We start from the raw sequence: 22,640 nt of genomic DNA on the forward strand, positions 1-22,640 counted from the left end.
TTAAATGTATCTCACTTGTATGAATCTATCTCAAGTGAGATAGATTCGTGGAACATTGTGTTGATATGTTTATGTTGCCAAAGGCTACTTTGAAGCTATTTGGCGCTAGTAACAAATTATCACTATCTAATAAATCTGTTGAAAAGAAAAAGTCCAGCAAATTCATGGAACATTATGTTACTGGTTCCATGAATTTAACTCAATTTTAAGACACATTCACGAAAAAAATAACAATATGTTATCGATGCCAAATGGTGGCCATATTTGTTTACTGCAAGCCACGTCACCCTTAGGTTATGTTTAATAACCTCAGATCTAAGCTTCGAGGCTTAGGATATCCTCATCTTAAACAAATCAAGGATTTATGTACAATTAGCACTAATTACTTCAGGTCCTCTTTATATACAATTTAGGATTTACAGGAAAAAAACAATGTAAGTGTAAAATTTTTTATGATGCTGCAGGAAAAATCTCCCTTTCTTTGCTTTATCGGGATTGTTTCGAATCCAGATGCACGCGTGGGATGAACGCTACGTCAGGGAATTATACTGTTCCGTTGCAGTCCAATCAAACGTCCTCCAAGACGATCGGTTAGAACTGCATCTCAGGTCACGTTACTGCCGAGTGCACCGACTGGTCATTAGGGGTGGGAATCGGACCGGACCACCGGAACCTGTTCTAGAGCGGCGTGCGTTACCATGGATGAATAAAGTTATTTATCTTTTCTAATGTTATAAGTTGAATGTAGAAGAACATGCAGCAGTAATGCCACTGCACTACGCCGCATTATTAAAAGATTTCTCTCATCAGCTTACTCTGTAGTAATTAAATGTTTATTACTAGTATCGTCATCCTTCATTAATCATTATATATAAAAATCAGTGTATGTCAGAACAATAATGTTCTTTACCGATGCAGATGTTTCTTAATTACATTGCTTTTGACATGTGTTGTAGATTTACTTGTGTTTCTTAATTACATTGCTTTTGACATGTGTTGTAGATTTACTTGGTTTAACCTCGTTCATATGGCACTTAAAACGGTTCAATGAGTCGAGTTAATTCGAGCTTGATATTAAGTTCGAGTTAAGAAAAAAATTTGATCAAATGAGACAAATTTGAGTTAAGCGGGCACTGTTAGAGTTTGTTATGATATATATATATATATATATATAAAATTTAAATTGATTAAAAATACTCGAGACTCTGTTTCTTCGGTGGGTGCCATTGTTGCAGAGGATGGAGGAGAGTTCTGTAATCTGAGCTCCTCACATGGTAGGCGGAATGTTCTGTTCATTCATGACAGGTCGGCACGTGTGTGGGGCCTCTTGAACTCCCATGAGTCTGTTCGCACGTGTCGGAGTCTTCGTTTCCATAATAGAAGACTCGGCGGACGAGACATCTCAGGGAGGTTTCTCGGTTTTTGAGGGAAGAGACGAAGAGGAATCGGCGGTTTTCAATCTCCGCTCCGGTGGTCTCTCGGCGAGATACGGAATACGTGAGCACGACTTTTCGGAGAACTTGGTCGTGGAATACCGAGACGGTTTATTGGGGTTGCAATCGTAGAGGTGCTTGGCGATGGTCCGTCTCCCTGAGCTTTAATGCAAAGGCGGGTTTCGTTCTGCTCTGACGGAGAGACGATCGACCGAATTTTCTGTAGTGAAATTTCGGAGTTGGGTTTCTGCTTTTCCTTCGAAGTTTGCTAGATTCGGCTTATGGATTTAGCAGAGGAGACTTCTGGCGCCATCGTTGCGGGAAAAGATGAGCTGCCGTTGAATTCTGGTGGGTCTCCATTGGATAAGAATGGGTCTTTGGGGAAAAACTCTGGAGATTCTGGTTGTGGCGATGATGGGGAGGACGGGATCTCGAGATCCCAGGTGGTCCAAGAAGGGGCCAGCCAAGCTGTTGCAGGCAGAGAAGCGGAGGACATCAATTCCGATCAAATTGCTGCAGAAAAAGACGGCCTCTCAATAGAGACGAAGAAAGGTTTGGGCTCTGAGAAGGATGGGCTGAACTCTTCGTCCGTGGAAGGAAGAATTGAAAACGATGGGAGGGATGGAAAGGCGAGCTTGTTACCCAACGACGGCGATTCAATTGCGGCTTCTATCACATCACCGGTGGATAAGCAGGCAACCGCCTTAACCTCGTCGCCAGATCGGTCTGAGAATATGACTAAAGGAAAGGGATTGAGGAAGTGGAGGAGGAGGAGAAGGGAGCTGGTTGTCAAAGACGGCAGCGCCGGACTGGACTTGCATCGGGCGCTCAAGAGGGGCCTATCGAATATCGATCTCGTAAATGCTCCTGCTCAACCTGGCGCGATGGACATCAGGCTCAAAACTGAAGAGTTGGGTGCTTCTATGGATTCGACGGTTCTTTTGGGGTTCACTCCCACGCTGAATTTTGGGATACCCCTTCCAGTCTCTGAATCTGGGTCGGTCTCAGATGTCCGGAACATCTTCGTTTCGTCTGCGGTCTCGGAGAACAGTGAGGATCAAAGTAGCAAATCATCAACCGCAGCAAATTTTCCGACAACGAAGCACGATTCAGAGGTCAGCGGTGTGCGAGAAAACGAGCAAGTTAAAGGCACAGTTTTGGTGCAGGGCGCTGAAACTCAATTGGAGGAGAAGAATTTCGATGATGGTACTAAAAAGTTTAGAGCAGAGCGTGGAAATGATGAAGAATTTGCTGATGAATCTCCCGGAAACCATCTCGAAGGTGAGGGTTCTTCGAAGATCGATGAGCAAATAAATGATCAAGCTGATTCCTATTCTAGTGTGGAGTCCGATTCGAGGAGCTGTGCTAGAGTGGGAAGCTCTGCAACAGCTGTTTTAATCTCCACGAATGGCTGCTTCGCTGATCAACGTAATGGGAGGTGGACTCAAGAGGGAAAACAGAGTTGGTCTTCCGATTGCGATGGGGAGGTTAACCAGTCCGAATGCCGGGACAGCAAAGCAGGTGATGAAGACGAGAAGAATAAATATGAAGAGGCACATTCAGCATACTACCATGAAAATGGCGTTGAATTGGAGAGTGAGTTGAGAAAAGAAGAATCTGATGGTTCTAAGAAAGGAGAGAGGGTACGCCCCGTTAAACCTCTGAATCAAAATCGTAAATCTTCATTCGGAGGAGATTCCTGGACAGAATCTCTTGCTCAACTTCAAGTTGTCCAAGAAGCTCTTCAGAAAGGTTAGTGAATTTATCTTTCTAACCTTATACTGATTGGATGTATTCCTTCTTGTGTCTTCGTCATATTTCTCTGCAGATATTATGTCGATTCTATTTCTTTCTCTTTTGCCCCTGCATTTTGATGATCCTATGACGGCTCAAAAGCATGCTTTCAGGTGTGTAACTTATGATTGGTGTTAGGAATGTATACGAAACAACGACCATTTTTTAAGCACTTTTCGTACACCACAAGTCATTTTGCAAAGTGGCCCAATGCGATTGCGATTTGTTGCTTTTGAATAGTTGAATGATCCTAAAAAGTGGCGTTTATGTATAAATTCATAACACTAGTGACGTTACCAGTATACGTATGAAAGAGCCTCATTATGAATCGGAGTCACACAAAAAAAAAATATTGTAGTTTACTTAGATGTGCCTAATCATCTGGCTAATGTATATGACGCGAAACAATCTCTAAACAGTGATTCAGGACAGACGAAGACAGCACTGGCACAGTCGCACTTACTCCACATGGATGAACATCAGGCGGCCAGTATGTCATGCACTCACTGCCAATTTGCTCAATGTGTTGAGATTCAGGAGAAATTTATTTGATTTGATCAGTTGGCGTACTCTTGTGGTGCATTTGGCACTTGATTCTTAGAAATTTTGTTTCTGTTAAAAATCAATGAGTCTTAAAGTAATGGTGGTAAGGATAGTTGCTTCCTTCACATGAGACCATTTTGATGCCCTACAGATGAGGCTTTTAGAACCTTTTCTATTTTAATTTCGACGGAAGCATCAATAGGGTAGTAAGAATCAAAAGTTTACTTGTGCTTACCATGGTCCTGTTTGAAAGTGAATATGCCAAGTTTTTACCAATGTTTCAATTACTGTGCCATGAATTTTAATTCCCATCCAATTGTTTTCTTGCAGAGATTCAGAAGGTTGGAGTGATGAGAAGGGAAGCAGTTTCACGACTTGACATTTCTAGCCACATCCTTGGTACCACAGATAAGCATGAGAAGATTATTCCAACATCGTCTGATGCAGACAGCAGGTACCAGATTGAAGAAAATGGCTTCCCCTCCATTGAATTGCTGCCCAGTCTGATGTACCACAGAGTAATGGTTCTTGAGAGTCGACTGAAAGATGCAGAGAAAATGATACAACATAAAGAAGGCAGGGTAAAAGAACTTGAAGCAGTTCTTGGAGAAGCGAACCTAGTAAAAGATGGAAGTGACGGTGACTTGCAATCTCTAGGGAAGATGTTAAATGAGTGGGAAATGGAGATCGAGAGGCTGTTCATGGACAAGATTGAAGCTGAGACCAGGTATTTTGTGGTAAATGAGGCGAACAATGAAGTGAGATCCTTGATTGAGGGTGAGCTTCCGCTTGTTGAAGCTCATAAGGTTCTTCTTGAAGAGCAGAGACAGATGTTGAACAAGCTGAAAGAGGCAGAAGAGCACGCTCTTCTGCTGAAGAGCCGAGCAGAGGAACTAGAGAATGCATGCGTTAATCTGTCTGCTACAGAAAGAGATCTGAAGGTGCGGAGTAATGTCTCAAAGTTCACTCTCTACTGCTTCATCCAGTTGATACTATTTTTTCTAGCCCTTAAGTTTTTGTTCTTTCAGTCATCTCCCTATTCTCCTGGGGTCGTACCCACCTAATTGGGTGTATGTTTCTGTAGTTCATTTTCTTCTTCCCCAGGAACATCATGCTGTACTATAATCTAGGTTCTTTTTTTCTGTAAGCGCCTATGCTTCAATCCTAGCTGATCATATCAAGATTACCTTCATGTGCTGTATAATGACTGGACTTCTGCTTTTCCGCTGTTTATGTTGGTCTCTTTCTCTTCATTTTTTCACCATCAACGCGTATATATCTGTTGAATGTAAGAAGGATTTTGGAAGTGGATCCAGGAAAGACACACCAAGTACGCTGAAGAAATAGTCGATGCTAGAAAATATGTGATATTCATACTAGTAAAATATGGAGCCATTCCAATTATCAAACCTATCTCTCATGATGGATTTAAGATTTTTAATTAATTGATTTCCAATAGCTCGCTGCAATAATGCTCTCGACTTGCGTAGTTGGGGTCCTTAGAAAAAAACAAAGGAAACCTTCAACCGTGCTTCTGCGTATTGTTTGGTGTTGGTTTCTCATGTGGCAAGAGTAGAGGACAGAGCAGAGCCCAGTTTTCTTCTCAAGCAGTTGCTGGCCTGCTGTCATGTGCAATATAGCATGGCCAGACAACCGATTCCATTGACAGGCCAATCGATTCGCGAGTAAAGGAAAAAAGAAAAGTAAACGAGGCCACGTGGTGTTGCGCACCCCATTGTCACCGATGGAGATTCTGCTTCGAAGAACTTGCCGACTCTGCGGTACAGGCTTTTCTTAAGGTCAGATTCACAGTCATTCGAACCAGCTTTTGTTTTCAGAGGCAATGTGTGAATTGCATCTCTTCCCTCAACAGTGAAATCCCATGTGACCACCATCCGTCGCTCTTCATAAGACGTGAAAAATCCGAGAGTTCTTTCAACTCATGGAAGTTCCATCCGGACGGCTCCGGAGCGGGAGTCGCAGCGAAACCCATTAACATGTACACGAGCCACCGAACGGAACATCGCTGTTTTTGCTCCGGCAGTCCATGAATTTGTAGTGATGCTCATCGAGGAAGAAGGAAATTTGCGCCTGCTCAGAGTCGCCATTAACATGTCTTCGACGTATATAGTTTGATTATGAATGGCGAAATTGTAGATTGTGTTTTAAAGCAGTAAAGAATACGAATACTCATCATCGTAATCATCGTTATCAAGCCTTATAGACAAGATTTCTTTTGAAGGTGACTTTTCACCATTCAAACACGCCGTTGCAGTGGCAGTAGACCTTTCTTAAACATTCAATTCTCGGGTGGAAAAAAGTTAAGCATTTATGGGGTTGCTGTTGACTTATTAAAGTCTACAATTGCCTCCATCCACATCACGATCTCATTGTCATCACGCCAAACAGTGTTATTCAAAATGAAAAAGCTCAAGCGAACGATGGGAAAGTTTAATAGTTTATGAAATGGCCGGTCGATCCACTGCAAGGTGGACAGACACTGTGGCGCATTTTCTTCTCCTTTCGGCCAACATAAACAATCCAAGAAACATACTGACTGGAACATCATAATGAAGCAACAACAACATATGCTCCGTACCGGCCCTGTAATGGTTTCCGCCCACCTACTTGTTCAGGTATCTTCATCAACAACTCCAGCACAAGAAATCTTTCCCTGCTTTCCTCATATGTGTGTGTATATATATATACATATATATATGTATATATACACTAGATAAATATAAAATTTATGTCAAGTAATTATGAATTGTTCGACCAACTTAGTTGATTGTTTACGATATGTGTCGTGTAAACATATGTCATATTTTATGCTATGATTTCTAAAGAGAAACTTTAGATCTTCTAAATTATTAACCTTTCCTTTTTTTTTTCCAAAAAAAAAAAAAAGGACAGCAACCCAGCCTATAGACTTGGACTCTGAAGCAGAAAACCTCCCAAGGCGCGTTTCGGATTTATATGAGTAGCTAGCTTCCTACTAGTCCCTGGCCCAACTAAGTATTTTTAAACTTATTGGAAGATCATTTAGCAGAAGCGATACTCAATGAGTATAACAAAACCCTGCCAAAAAACATTGAGATAGATTCGTAGAATATTAATTTTAACATTATACAAATATATCCCAACCTTTGAGGTTGATACATAAAGACACTCAATCAAAGAATGTTCTTGCTGCCGAACGACCCTCGAGATTAATAACCAACTTAATCATGTGAATAATAAATTTGCAAGTATATTTCTCATGTTTATACTCTCTCTCTTTATATATATAGAGACAGAACGGAGCAAGAAGTTTCTGGCTGACGGCCAAATACCGTTGTAACTTATAAAACTTTAAGGGGCACCATGCATATAAATAAGTGAAAAAATAATATGGTACTCATGTATAAACAAAGCAACGTTTCTAAGTTGGTGTGTGTATATATATACATATATATTATATCAAAAGTGAATGGTGTGAGTGAATGGAAGCTCTAATTACACTCTAATTCAAGCATAGTTTTAGACTGACGGGACTCCCTCTCCCCTCTACCTTTGTCATATAGGTTGAAGGTGGAAAAAAAAAAAACAAAAGGAATTGGATCGTCTATAAAAAAAACCATTTAGAGAGTTTTGGTTAAAACGTTGGGTGGTTCTAGTTATTTTACGTTTAACATCTTGTATATTTTTTTTTTCTCAGTTTACATTTTTTCATGTAAGGATGCGATCTTTATGCTCAAGGCATTTCACTGAGGATTTGAATAGGGAAGTGAGATACTAGGGGAGATCGAGACTGTATTGCTGAATATTTTCTTACGGCTTATAAATTTTCTTTTGTATATTTAAGAATCATGATTTTATGTTCAACCCGAGAATGATATATATATATATATATATATATATATATATATAAAGAAGTTTTAGGACCCCGTTCTAGTACAACAGGCGATAGGAGGCGCCGGTGGATTAAAGAAATGGCACTAGGCGGCACGTAGTAGCGGGGAAGGACGGCGACACTTGCCTGTGTTCCACGCCTTATGAGGTCGGCCGTGCCTTCTAAATTCCCCACGCAAGCGCAGGACCTGTCGAGAAACGGGGTCGAGGGTTTTCAAGCGGGGCCCACCTGCCCCGTCCTTTTTTTCTTTTCTTTTTTTTTTTTTTTTTACTTTGCTCGCATCCAGAACTCTCCTTGCGGGTCCCACCGCCTCCTCCTGGCCCCCCACTTGCCTTTTCTCGCAACCTGGTCTCGACGGGTCGGACCGGTACCGGGTCTGAACCAGAATCCACTGATTAGTCGGATTTGGATTTCATATGGATCGGATTCGGATCTGAGAAAGACCTGATCCAGTGATCGGCCGCTCTCATATATTAGACAATTCTGTTGGTCCAACGTGAGAGATCATGGGGACGTCCCAAAGCATCATGAACCCAATTTTATAAGTTTAACTTTTCCCCTCCAACATTTTGTTTAATGCTAAACAGTTTTTTTTTTTAATTTTTATTTATTATAAATATACTTATTTTTTTGATGTTTGTGTTATTATTTTCACTTATTTTATTTTCTCGATTTTTTAGTTTTTAATTTTTAAAAAAAAAATACTATGCTTTTACCCGAGAAAAACTTCACTGAGACGTTAGCAAGAGTTTTATGTTCCACTGACCTAACTCACTCCTTCTTTTCTTTGTAACAGCAACAGGAAAATTCCATCAAGCAAAAAGCCACAGGTTCTATAAATATGAGAAAGAACCAAAGAGAAAAGGTTGGTTAACATCTAAGGACCCATCATTTTGTGCCCATGACAAGGGCGGTTAGGCCCCATCGAAAACTCAGCCCAGTCAAACCTCATCATCTTACAGTAATAAATTACCTTGGGATATATATATATATATAGCATCACACTCCTAAAAGTAAATGGAAAATCAATTACCAAGAAACCTTTTAGAAAGAAAAGGATGGGATCATTGTGCCCACAGTATCTCCTTCTACTGTTTGCATGACCTTCTTGTCTCCTAAATGTTGGAAAAAGTTTCCCTAAATTCAGTGGTCCGCCATATTTAGCGCACCAGCCAAGGGGAAAGGGTTCGGCCACTTGACAATTTTGGGATTTCCGTTCCAGCCGGGGAATCACACAACTTCCATGTTTGGAGTTCCCACTTGGACAAGGACTTTCCTAGCTCGCAGAGCATTTCTTTTCCCATGGAAACTTTGCGTCTCGCATTAACCTAACACCATGACTTTTGTGGACTTGGTTCAGAACCCTTACCAGTCATAGTTAAGTCCGTGATTAATTTCGAATATGACTGTTCAGTTTTTTTTTTTCGTAATCCTTTGAGGGGGTTCGATAAATAATTATCAAATTCATGATAAGAAACGCACCGATGCACCGAACACCAACCAGTCATCCAGCTCAATCTGCATCAATAGAAGTAAGAATCCTGATTTTACTTTTTCTTCGGCAAAACGCGTTTGAGGTCGCCGTCGACTTGCTCCATTTAACTGGATTATGGATTCAGAGTGGGATGGGAAATGACATCACACAAACACGATTTTTTATGTTTAATCATAATCAGTTTAGTTCGGGCATCGAATAGCGTTGACATCCTTACCAACATGTTGTTATTTTTAATAAAAGCATGTTCTCTGCCTAGATGCCCTCTCCAGCAAAGAAGTCTATTATAATGAATTATGAAACTCCAGCTTTTATCACACACAACTGAATGGACTGGGCCTTGAAATATTGTCGCTTTTCTCCTCTCTTTTGGCGTTCACTCAAGGGAAAACAAAACCTGAGGCATAAAACCATGAGGCCATCTTGCCATACATTGGGCAGACGCCTCTAGGATTTGAACCAGCAACCGACCGCTTACCAGCCATTGGCCGGAGCGCACCGAACCTCAAGAAGGTTCATTTTCATTAAAAGAGAAACCAACATTGGAGAATTAAGAGAAAGTGCACCAATAACATGAAGATTGGTAAAATGCAGCCACAAAGGTTTGATTGTAGATCTCAAGTCAACCATGACTTTGATCCAGTAATGGCGTCAAGTCCTTTGAAGGCTTATTAGCTGCCTAATTTCTAGCTGGCCACGGCGCGCACGGTACGTCACAAGATGTGCTCGCCACTAGCTGCTCGTTTCTGTCACTGACTTCCAAAATCAGCCGCGGACGGCAAGAATGACTACTAATTTGGTGGGGTATAAGGCTGGACAGACTGGGCTGGGGCCAAAACAGGCCGTGATAGAGCTCAGTTACCAACCCTGATCCCGGTCGCTGCGGCGCCGGGCCGGCTCGTGTCGGCTCCGGATGGCCGGTGGGTCTGTTAGCACGCCGAGTTGAACAACGAGCTGAGCTCGATCCGTTTGAGTTCGCCCTCTTCTGATCTTGAGCTCGTAAACCACGAACCTAGCTAGATCCACCGAACTCGAAGTGGTAAGAGTTCCAGCCAGGATATGTTAACGTCTAAAACGTCAAAATAATACAATTTGGACTCCAAATCTATTTACTTGTTTACTTAGAAAAACTTCAAAAAGCTGTTCTAGTAAAATAAGTCAATAAAATAGGAATCTATTTACTTGTTTACTTATATATATATATATATATATATTACAAGAAGGAGAAAGAACGAGCAAAGGATGCCACATGCACCACCAAGGCGTGATGTTCACACATTAAAAACAAAAAATACAGGAAACTCGTTCAAGTGTTGCAAGTATCAATACCAACCGCCCCCACCAAAGCCACCCTTCTCTCTCTCTTCATCTTTTTCCTTAAACGAATTCTTTCATTTGAAGTTTTGGTTCCTTTCTTTCTCCTCTACATTCTCGGGGTCTAGAGTAAGAGTGAAGGAGCGAGGAAGTCCATTGAAATTAGATACCAATCTTTTTCACTTGCACTAACCTTCTCTCAGTTCTTCATTTTCAGTTTAGGATTACTTTTTCATTCACTAATAAAACCGATTTTTTCTTGGGATTTTGGATCCAAGTTTTGAAGAACCCTTGCTTCAAAAATCTTTCCGAACCATCTGTTCCTTTTTGCAGAGAGATCCATCAGGATCAATCCATTTTGGAAATAACAAAGCAAATGGCTCCTGAAATTCAGAGGGGATCGAGCTAAATCAGAACAGAAATTGCGACCTTTAGCTACAAAGATCCTTTCTTCTTTCAAAATTCACGTACAAGGAGCGGAAACGTAGTGATTCATCGCTACGCAACGATTAAATATGTGGGCAGGCAACGGAAAGAGAGGAAAACCAAATGGGATCTTTCTGTTCGGCGCATGGCCTCTCATTCAGTATTCACTGTATTTAGGAGTGAAAATTTTTGCTCTCTTAAATTGAAAGAGCCGTTTTGGTACCGTCTTAAATGAGCAATATTTTTCCACCGATTGATTACATTTATGATAACGCCATTGTTCACGCACAAGATTTTGAAAATCTTTCAATTTTGGCCCAAAGAGAGAGAGAGAGAATCGATCTCGCCTCTTCGTTCTATCTTTCCTTCTCTTATTCATTGCCTCCTGGCTCTCAGCCATAGTGAATGTTGCTTTTTCATAAATTTAATCTTATAGACGTACCTAAAACATTCAAATCGAGAGAAACAGACAAATAAAGTGCATTCTTATAAAGTTTTTCCAAATTAATGCGCTTAGTAGTTATTGTTTGGATGACACTTGAAAATAGATTTTTAGAGACACCATCCAAATACTCAAATCAACTACTATCATAAAAAAAGGATAAAAAAACTATTTTTACTCAAAACAAAATTCAAAACAGCTTTTACGAGGATGCCAACGAAATTCAACTTATATATTGTATTTTCAATTTTCTAGATTTGTATATTTTCGTACATTTTGCATTCATTCATGTAATTAAATTTATGAGAGAACAACTTAGGATACTTAGAGGCTCATAATAAACATATTTGAAAAAGAAGTGGTGTTAGGATCATGGCGTTACCTTGTGGACTATCTTTTTTATTGATCAGGCCCTTCATAAAAGTTTCACAAGAACAAACTCCTCTTGTTTTTGAGCCATGAAACTTGTGTGGAAGAAAAAAAATCACAACGTCAACTATCATGGCACATCAAATTTTCCATAGGTACTAAGTTTCTGTGTGAAACCCAGCACTCTTACCAGAAATTCTCCATATGTAGAGCACTGGGTGGGTTCAAAAATTTGGAAGAAAAGTGCCCAAAATCCTGAATTTGTATGCATGATGTGTCTATACATTACAATGTATTACGAGGACTAGTTGCCTACAAATTGTTCAAATCTCTCTCTCTCTCTATTTGTTGAAATCTCTCTCTCTCTCTCTCTCTCTCTCTATATATATATATATATGTATGGTTTCTCAAAAATTGAGAATTAAAAAATATGGCGTGAAAGTGGTTAGAAAGTCAAATAATTAGTAAAGAAGGTGTTGCTTTCAAGGGTCACAGGAAGCGGTCAGCAGACAGTTAGAGCTCCCCTTTCCATTTTGCTTAAAATAAATCAGCACAATTAGTCAGTACAACCAAATCAAAGCCAGAAGCTCACCAAACATCTGGAACATAAAAGCCTACGAAAATAAATCAGCTAGAGAAAAGAATATGAAGGGTGCAGGCCCAGTAAATTTCCAACAGTAGTTGGCAATAAAGAAATCCACAATGACTAATCTATCCTTCTTTCTTTTTTCAGTTTTTTTTTTTTCTGTTTCAGATGTCAATCAGAGAGCACTGAGCAGCTCAAGATTTCTGCAATTTTCTCCCTGTCAAAACTGAGCTAGCTCAAGCAAGCTCTTAAAAATCTGTGAAGCCATTGCTCCATTTTTTTGTTGGCAAATATAGAAAAGAATGAGATTATGAGAGAGGCGCCAGACTGCGAATGCAGAACATGACAAACAAGTACACGAGTCAAGAAGAAAAATCAGCAGAAACTCAAAAGAGATGGAAAAAACAACCCGAATACCAACATCTGTACGCCCGTGAAATTAAATTTGAAAATTAACAATATTTACGAATAAAAGCTGCAACTCCCGGGAACAAGTATAAAAGCTAATAAACTGTACAGTAAGGAGGTGATCACACTATCTTCAGGATCAAAAAAACAAAAAAAAAAAACCAGAACAAATGGTTATGTTTCTTCATCCCAGCTTCAGCTGCTGCTGCTGCTGAGAAAGCAAGAAAAAGGGGGAAAAAACTACACAGCCTATAGGAAAAAGAAAATCAGTGAGGCAAACATCAAGGCTTGCTCTGTTTTCTCCTGCTCTTAGCTCAAGTAGTTTCTGGGCACACCAAAATTGCCGTCCTCCAGGTCGAAGAATGACGCCAGGCACCAAAAAATCTGAGCTCCCCAGCTCCCGATTATTCATAATCAGCGGAATTGCGCACCAGAAACACTTGAAAACGTCAAGCAGATGGATCATGAATCAGACAGGTAGCAGTGAGTCGATCCCTCAATACCGAGCAGCTTCGCAGCAGCAGGAACCACATCGACCATACTGTAAAGAGAATCAAGATCAGCGTCCTCGAGTGGCGCCACCTCATTGAGGTCGAAACCAGGCACAATCGAGCTCCTCTTCTGCTCCTCACTGGTGGTGGTTGCTATGGACGAGCTCTCGGCTGCTTCCAACATGATGGCCGCGGCGGCCCTGTCTTCGATCCAATGGCACCTCTTGTGCCCACCCAGCGCCTGCCCAGATGGGAAAGACTTGAAACAGATCTGACACTGGTGAGTCGGCACCTCGTCATCATCGAATTCCGGCCATGGGTGCGCAGGAAGAGGTTCAGCGACCTCCTTTTCTGCAGTTTCTCCATTGGGTAGCTCCTCTTTGATATTCTTATGGCTGGTTCTGTGGCCCCCAAGAGCTTGGTGGGAGGAGAACGACTTGTGGCAGGTAGTGCATCGGTACTTCCCAGAGGGATCCATAAGAGCTCTGATCTTCTTCTTCTTTCTCCTCCTCTTCGAAGCTCTGCCGTCAGGTCCGTCTTCGTCATACTCTGCATCTCCGTCCTGACTCGCCGACAAATCAGAGCCACCGGGATTAGTTGAGTTCTTGAGCAACAATAGGTCATAGGCGGCATGGTAGACGGGATCATCAACCCCCGTACCATCAAACTCATCTCGCATCCCAGCTTCTGCCACACTCCTCTTCCGCCTCCTGACGGTGACCGGCCACGACGCCATTCCGATTGGTTTCTCCGGCAGTAATGCCGGAGAGTTTGGTTCGGACTCGGAAACGGTGGAAGAAGGGGAGCTCTGGAGCTTCTCAGGTGGCTGAATTCCCCTCCAGTCCCTATCTGGGTGGCACCTCATATGACCAAACAATGATTTCATGGACGGAAACCGCTTCTTGCAGAGGACGCAGGTGCTGCTGGGCTTCCTCTTGAGAACCGACTGAGCTTCAGCTGAACCTTCAGTGGCCATGTTCTCCTCCTCGATGTGATGGTGGCGGCGGTTGGGCTGCCGATTTTGGCGGTGGGCAGCGGAGACGCTGGTCTTCGTGGCGGTGGTGACGTCGTCGCCTTTGGCGCATGCCGTGGGAGGACACCGTTCAGTGGCGGTGCCACTGTGAACTCTCATGTGAGCACCCAGGGCTCTGCCCGAGCTGAAGGACCTGTTACAAACCTTGCAAGCATACCGGACGCAGGCGTCGTCGCCGGTGCTGTACCCGGAAACTGTCTCCGACTCCGGCAGCGAGCCGTCCTCGCCTTCGGCTGGGTCCCTGCTCCCCATCTTGATCTTCAGCTTGATTCCGGTTTCTGCAGGCTTCTCCGGGCCAGCCGCACAGCCTTGAGCTTCCATGCAAGCTGATTCAGTGACCTGTTCAGCTCCCTCTGTAACAGAGGCAGATTGGTTTTCCTTCAGGACACCACTTATCACTCTCGGGGATCTTAAAAGGCAAAGGCAAACGCAAGAAAAGAGACCGAATAAAAGGAAAAAGAAGACGCAGAAGAAGAAGAAGAAGAAGGGGGCGAAAGAAGAAGAAAAGACTTCAAACCTACTTCAAGTCCCTCTTCCTCCACTCTCTCTCTCTTTCTTTTACCTCACCCGTCTGCCTCTCTCTCTCTCTCCTTCTTGACCATCACGTTCTCCTTTTTTTCCTCTAATCTCTCCCTTTATTTTTCTTTCTCGGTTTTTACCTTCCTTCCTTTTCTTCTTCCCTTGTGGCTCTTAATACCTTCATCCCTCTCTCTCCTCCCCACTTTTTCTTTTGGGGGTGATCGCTCCCACTAGAAGATACCTCACGTCGCCACCCACTTCGAAATAAAATAAATAAATTTCCTTTCTAAAAATTTCTATTACCCTCTCTCTCTCTATATAGCAAGGCCTGAAATTTCCAAGAACTTAACTGATTTGTTGGTGCCAAATCTTTAATTCTGTGCAGGAGAGTCAATCGGAATTCAATGAAGGAAGAGAAATTTTGGAAAGAAATCAAACGCCTTCCCCTAATAATCAGTTTCGAAAGCAAATCCCCTTTCACTTACCCCACTCACTCCCCAAATCCCCCTTGTATCTATCCGTTTCCCTTTTCACGCCACATTTCCCCCTCATTTACCCGCCGCCATACCGTCCCCCCCTCGCCGGCAACCCGCCCAGCGCCACCGCTTCCCACCGCCGGAAAACCATTGACCTCCCCCCACCCAACGCAGCGTGGAATTCTGATGCCCCCATGACCTGCCTTTTCAAATACAGAGACCGCATAGCTCGTGACCTTTTCTTTCTGAAAATAAATAAAAGGACGAGGCTGCACCTGGTTGAGTCACGGCCGCCAGATGGGCGGCCGCCATGGACTCTCTTTCGTGGCTCCCATGTAGCCTTTTGGACTCTTTGATCAGCGGTTGATCTCGAGGGGCGGTGGGAGATGAACTTTCGAGTTCAAACCAATCTTATCTCTGTGAGTGTGTGTGGTGCAAGCACTCCCTCTCTCGGCCTCTCCTCTGCGTGTGTGAAAAGCCAGAGAGACCCGGTTTTCTTTACATCTGTTCCAACGCTTGCGGCCATTGAATAACAAAAAAGAAGGAATTACTGAACTGCTCCCTTTGCTTGTGGGACGCTGCCAGAGAATGATGACACCAGCGATATTCTTGCCACCATTGTCGACCCTCCTCCTCTCCTCCCCCAATCTACAGATTTTCACCAGTTCATTTCAAACACCATTCTTTTCAATAAATTAATTAGTTTACGGAAACAAAAAAAAAATCAGTCTCAAAACCAGGGGTTTGATTTAACGAACAAGCAATTGGAGCTGACGATTTAGATCAATCAAGGGTCTGGCACACAGTTCTCCACACGGTCTCCATCCAAAAACATGACATCCCTGTGACAGAGCTATTACACTTAAAAAAAAAAAAAAAAAAACCACAGCATGATCTGCATGAGTGACCTCATTTTTTAGGGAGCTGAATGCGTTTGTCTTGTGGAGAAAGATCAACCAAACCTTGGAAAGTTTTCTCCGTTCTTTTTTTGTCTCTTGTTTGTTTTAGATGTGTGAAGGTTGTGGACTTTGGCTGGTAATCCCAACACCACTCCCATTGTCGTCATATTTGACCATTCTTTTTTTTTTTTTCTCTTCTGGGGGTTTATGCCATTAGCTTGCAGCTTAATCTTCAACTTAGATTGAACGCAGATCGACGCCCCCACTCCTTTCGGGATGTGTTTGCACCTCGTTCTCCGCGACTGAGCTTCAGCAGCTCATCCTTTAGGAATTATTTTTCTTTCCTTCCTAACCCGCATCTGCCGCTTCGCGCTTCGGTCGCATCTCAAGAAGCTGGACTGGATGGTCCTCGTGAGAAATTTTTTTCTTTCACTGCTGGGCCGTGGCGCATTTATGCTGACCTGCTTCATTCCACGCTTCCATTTTTAATTTTCTTGTTGGTCGCGGCACGAACGTCACACCTTGTATATGAAAAGGGCGCTTTGCTTCTGACGCCTCTCCAGATCAGATACACGGTGGCCGGCTTTTCCCGGAGGGAACTATTTTCCCTCCCTCCAAGCGTTTTGTGATTTTTCCCTAGGAAAAGTCCATTGGAATCAAACGCCCTCTGAGAAAGAGAGCAGCAGCTCCCCTTCCTCTTCCTCTTCCTCTTCCTCTTCCTCTTCCCCCTCACCCTCGCCTCGCGTGCGTGCACCGCGAAAATCTCAACGGAAATCATGAACCGGGTCGATGTGGGGCCCGCTTCAAAACCGCTTTCCAACCGTTTGGAGCGGGTCCCACATCATACGCCCCCGCCCTTTTCACGTTCGGCCCTGAAAAGTTGCAACTCTCCTCGGGCCCCACCCCCTCGCTCTATCCGCAACAGCCACACTCACCCTCCTTTTGTTCATTTATCTTTAAATTTAAGTAGATAATTAAAATAAATTTAGCATACTCCATCGACATTGGCGGTTAAAATAATGTTAAGATGGAGACCTTGAATGAAATTTCAATAATAATATCGTGGAACATCCGGGGTGGACGACTTGTGTGTTATGGTATTTTACCTGTAATGGTGGTTTGAGAAGCACTTTCCTCCCTACGCGATTGTGATGGATGTCATCGTGCAAAATTTGGATCTTGAATTTGGATAGTGGTATCGGTTTTGTGATCTGAAAAAAGAAAGCTTGGATCCAAACAAGGGAGGAGGATTGAGTTCCTCCACCCACTCCTTTCTTTTTAAAACCATTTGATTGGGGGACCACCGATTATTTTCAAGGAGATGGCAATAATAATAGGAATAAGAGAAAAAGGGATGAAAAAGAAGAAGAATGGTGGCAATAATAATAGGAATAAAAGAAAAAGGGATGAATAAGAAGAGAATGGAAATATTCCCCTATACTATACATTCATTTCTCTTTTCAATAGATTTCGTGGGGAGCACCCCAAATTTATTTATTTACAAAAAAGGGAGGTGTTGCCACCCTTAATAATGAATTCATTATATTATTATTTTTTTACCGTTGACAATCTCTCTACAGCACTGTAGGGGAGTACTGCTCCTAGAGCTGGAGCTGGCCGTCGCAAATGGATCGAACATGTCCAAACTGAGACGCATTGATAGCCGCGTACCATACATAGGTATAAGTAGCAACATCTACGTGCCAAACCCAGTCCTCGGCTTGTCCACGAATCGAATATGGATCAAAAGTGTGGATCCAATACAACTTGTTCCGCTAACAAAAAGTCTGTTTGACCGGGTGTGCTAGTGAGCCGAAGAAGTCAATATTTTTCTTGTTTTTTGGGGTTTAGGACTGCATTAGTGACTTGTGTGATCTAATGACCCAAATGGTTCGAGGTCCTAAAGCTAAGCTAGGTTGTGCTTCACCTTGGTTCCTTCCTCATTAGTAACCTTCTTAAACGAGCGTTGTTGCCGATTTTGGCTCTCATTTCTCTCCTTGGTTTCCGTCTTCAGTTGGTCCATTTATTGTATCATTTTAGTATGATGTTTTAGATTAACATTATAAGAACAATGACAGCAGTTTAATTATTTCTTGTTCATAGCAAGTTTAGTCACCCTTGGGCTAAGAAGTTGCCAAATTCGGCCTCATTTCCCAAATTGATTCCTGCTTTAGATTAACAATTGTGAAACACAAAGACAGCTGCTTAACTCTTTCTTCTTCATGGCAAATTAGCCATCATTGGACCAAACAAATTGAAGAAAGAAGCAATTATGTGGTTTTTTGTATGTTTATAAGAACCTAGGTGACCTGATTTTTTTTTTTTTCCTTTCAATATATCTATCATATTCATTTCAACACTAGCTCCATGTAGGCAATAACTTTCTTAATATTTCATTTTTTTTATTTCAAGATGTACCAGTCGGTGAAATTCACACAAAAAAAGTTCCAAAAGAAAAAAAAAAAAAAAGCAGATGTTAACCCTAGTTAGTTTGCACAAGTATGGCAAAAAAAACCAAGACCCAAGTGGGTGCGGTTCCATCGTCATATACCAAAAAAAAAAAAAAAAACTGGTGAGTCGACATGGGCCGTCCATCTCGGATATCAATGGTTCAAAACTTTTTACGTGGAGCACCGCCCCTTGAAAAGTCCATACTACCTTTGGCTAAAGGGGAGGGCAGAAGAGCCACTGCGCCCTCTACTACTAATTATAAATATTCTCCAAATTTCATTGAGGCCCAACTTCTTGATCATAATTTCAGAAACAGGTGGGTTCAGATTTTTACATTTTGTGAGACATTACACCTTTTGCAGCTGACCTTTAATAAAATAATATTATAATTTTTTTTTTTCAAAATAATATAAAATTTATTTAATGTCAAGATGAGAAGGAAGAAACCCAAAGGCAACCAAATTGATGTGCCTCGCATGCATCACAAAAGAAAAGAAAAGCTCTCTATACACCATCTGCTTCTCTCCTTTACATGCAAGAAAGCAACCTCCACCACAACACATGGTTGTGGTCCTGGAGGTGCTTCCATGAAAGACTGCGCAAAAGTTTACTTTAAATGTCAATGTTGTAGAGTTGTTTTCGGCCAACTTTTTCATAATTTCAAAGAATTCGATAATCTTCAATACAAAACTAAACTTTTTCATATCATAACGTTATATATATATATAACCATTATATATAACCATTAAGTTGACTAATTTACTTAGAACCAGGCTTTTGAATCTTCACAATCATGCATCTAAGTTGCATGTCGCCACAAATTTATCAAAATTTAGTGATTTATAATGAACATGTTTTGAGATTACATCTATATGGCAATTCAAAATCAAATTTGGAATTTTTGGAGAAAACTTGCACAGTTTGCTACTGGATGCCAACCAAAAAGTACCGGTAGAGTTTAATTGCACCTTGTGGAATGTGGCTCCTAGTGCATCAAAAGATGACAAAACTCTTTGGCTTGCCTATTTTCAAAGGGGAAAGTCTGTCGTTGATCTCACGAAAGTGACAAGAGCAATTTTGGCAGCTTCGCACTCGAGAGTTTTATATGGTAAAGTTCTAAACTTCTTTACCTATCATGAGATCTCTGGCAGCATATGCATTTTATAATTTATGGTAAAGTTTTAAAAGTATTAAGAAGTTATTAGCCATTAACAAAGGAGAAGAAGATAATACGTTAAGATAATGTCCTCATAAGAACTAGATAAACTCCGATTTCAATAATGTCGCGGCAATAAAGTCTGATTTATTAAAGATCTTTTTGAAATTAATATAAGTTTTGATGATTCCACTTCGGAGATAGAGACAATACTACTCTCTCTCCTCTATCTATGTCTCTCTCTTCCACAAACTAGAGCATATCAACCACTCCAGTGGAAAGTAGATAATCAAAGTTTTACTTTGCACAATAGCAGATGGATCGAACATGACTAGATATCCATTCCGAAACCAACAAAACATTAAGTTATTGGGCAAACATTTGAAAAGATACAGGTGAATATAAAGAGTATTTTATCCTACCATCCAGTTGAAAGATACAACCTTACCCTTTCCTCTATCCCCCAGGGTACCATACTTATTTTCAGTACATTAAAGTGACACCCTTGCTACTATTCAAATTGCATGACAATATTTATGTATTTTTGTAGTACGGGACCTCGAAATAAGTCTGACTATTTAGCAGCCTCCTTCTCATCTGTTGCACCAACCCCTTCGGGGATTAAGCAGTTGAAAAACCTACATGTACATATGGTATTTGCTATAAATTGAATCTCATTTGGATTGTAAGCTGGATTCGAACCTGCATTTTGAGCATGCAATTCAAATCCGGTCTCGCCAAAGCTCAATCTTTTACATGTAAGGAGCATGTCATTTTTATCCGCTTTGCGGATTCTGGATCCAGATATTGCATGGCTTCATATTCAACTTGATCTTTAAGAAGATCGAACCAAATATTCGCTTGGACCTATTTAATTGCAGGTCCCATATGTCCAGGTAAATCAAGTCCTCGGATCAGCACCATATTGGATATGGTACATATTCAACAGCAAAGACTCGAAAAAATGCGAAAATAGCAAGATGGAATTAAGCGGCACTTTTAACTTAAAACGGTGTTTGAGTCTCTCGAAATATCAGACCGGAAGATCTTGGGATCTTAGGTCCCAAGATTTCAGATCCATGATCTTAGCCACGGAGCTTTAGGTCATTACTTCATGTTCAACTAATTCCAAGCAAAAAACCTGTAATTTTGGATAAAGATAGTTGATACTTCAAGTCCACGGTTTTGAAGAGTAGTGTACCCAGCTGGTGTGGGCAACTGCCCACACCAACCCACCAAATTTATTTTATTTTTATTAAGGGTGCTTTTTACTGTTTGTTAATTTTCATATATTGACGCCCCTTAAGGCATGAAAATTTTAAAATAGTGCCCCGTAAGATAAAAACTCGTATCGCCGCCAGTGTTTTGAAGTCTGCAATTTGTTAGAACCACAGATTTAAGAAGCAGGCGTCATGTTGAATATTCAAATTAATCAATAGAATAAAAACACGCATACATAAGCTTATACGAGTTTGACTTGACGTATACAAGCACGAAAGGACCAACTTTTGGCTCATCTCCCAAAGACGTACAACAGCGGACCACCTTTCAACTTTCTGGTTAACACGTCTAATCCCCAAGCTTAACAACTAAGGAAAAAAACATTGTTTTCATATATATATATATATATATATATATATATATATATATATATATATATATATATATAGAGAGAGAGAGAGAGAGAGAGAGAGAGAGAGAGAATTAACAAATAATCACAAAAGAATAGGAGAAGGCTGGAGAAAAACAAAGAAAATAAAGCATACAAAAAAGGCAACAAACGAACGAGAAGAAGTTGAAAAAACAAAAGCAAAAACAAAGAGCGAGATCAAAGAGAGAAAGTGACATGCTAGTTTGAAAACCAAAGCGGAATGCACATCAGCTTAGCTAACTAAGTATACTGATGCAGCTACAGACAACACCTTATTGTTGTGCTCCTCTCAAATCCGCCACCAACAACTAATAAGCCACCACCATGTATAGAGAAAGAAAGAGAGAATTTTTTTGTTGGTGCATATAGATGTTGACATAGTAGCAGTTAAGAGAGGATCCCTAGAATCGTGGGCTCCAAAAGAAGGGAAGAAAAAACGAACTACATTGAAGTTACAACTCAATATTTATGTGAGGATGACCTAAACCATACACGGACTGATTCTGAGCTCCCCACCCTCCCTCTCAAGTGCATACATCATTAGGGCCACCAAATTTCCACTCCCCATGTGTGGTTGGCATTCAGGGAAAGCATGTCCAGAACACTATACACGCGTGTCATTCCAAACACAATCTTTTTAAGTTGCCCTAACCAAGCTTGACTGCACAAATGCGATCTATGTAAAGATATCTTTGAAACCTTTTCTTTTTTATATAAAAACCTGTGTGTTTAGATCACGATTGCTTGACATTGTAATCATCATCGGTTTCAAAAAGTTATAGACACGTAACGTGTCGAGTTATGGTGATTCAAAAAGCTGACAGTGCAGTTTTGATAGGATCCGGTGCATTAGAGCTGGTCGCACCCCAAATCTAACACATTGAGATTTAAAAGGACAGTTATAAATAGTTACATGTATAAAGCTTTTCCCACCTTTCTAGATAGAGTTCTTTGAGGTATGGCTGGTCGCTGGATGACATAAGAAAGAAGCGCAAGGTTTAGGATGTTTCCCGGATGGTTCCACCAAAATTTTTTCTTTTTTCTTTTTACTTGAGACAAAGTGTCACAATAGATGGCAACGTCCATGACTTTTTTTTTTTAATCTCTGTTCAACAGAGCAGGTATTTGGACGGACGTTCCCAAGCAGGCAATTTAACTTGAGCAGTTGGGCGGAACCGTTCAAACCAGTTCATACACATTACCACCATTGAAGGCACACACTGTGAAATAAAGGCAGGCAGCATCATGTTGATGTGCCTCCA

At 41.4% G+C, this 22,640-nt stretch overlaps 2 protein-coding genes across 3 annotated transcripts; one reads left to right on the forward strand and one right to left on the reverse strand.

Moving 5' to 3' along the window:
- Nucleotides 1-1,364: 1,364 nt before the first annotated feature.
- Nucleotides 1,365-5,003, forward strand: LOC116251251 (WPP domain-interacting protein 2). The gene is made up of 2 exons (XM_031625407.2): nucleotides 1,365-3,185; nucleotides 4,101-5,003. Exons 1-2 carry the CDS (start codon nucleotides 1,715-1,717, stop codon nucleotides 4,832-4,834), a joined length of 2,205 nt encoding a protein of 734 aa, XP_031481267.1. The 5' UTR covers nucleotides 1,365-1,714; the 3' UTR covers nucleotides 4,835-5,003.
- A 7,727-nt stretch (nucleotides 5,004-12,730) lies between these two features.
- Nucleotides 12,731-15,859, reverse strand: LOC116249568 (zinc finger protein ZAT4). Of its 2 annotated transcripts, none has more exons than XM_031622695.2 (2): nucleotides 15,497-15,859; nucleotides 12,731-14,579 (listed from the first exon to the last, which is right to left on the reverse strand). In XM_031622695.2, the coding sequence occupies exons 1-2, from the start codon at nucleotides 15,531-15,533 to the stop codon at nucleotides 13,165-13,167; spliced, it is 1,452 nt and encodes a 483-aa protein (XP_031478555.1). In that variant the 5' UTR covers nucleotides 15,534-15,859; the 3' UTR covers nucleotides 12,731-13,164. The 2 variants fall into 2 exon arrangements, with proteins under 2 accessions (XP_031478555.1, XP_031478556.1); XM_031622696.2 differs by lacking the exon at nucleotides 15,497-15,859 and adding an exon at nucleotides 14,748-15,244.
- Nucleotides 15,860-22,640: the final 6,781 nt, after the last annotated feature.

The sequence above is a fragment of the Nymphaea colorata genome, chromosome 3 (genome assembly GCF_008831285.2).
Source record: "Nymphaea colorata isolate Beijing-Zhang1983 chromosome 3, ASM883128v2, whole genome shotgun sequence".
NCBI classification, from domain to species: domain Eukaryota; kingdom Viridiplantae; phylum Streptophyta; class Magnoliopsida; order Nymphaeales; family Nymphaeaceae; genus Nymphaea; species Nymphaea colorata.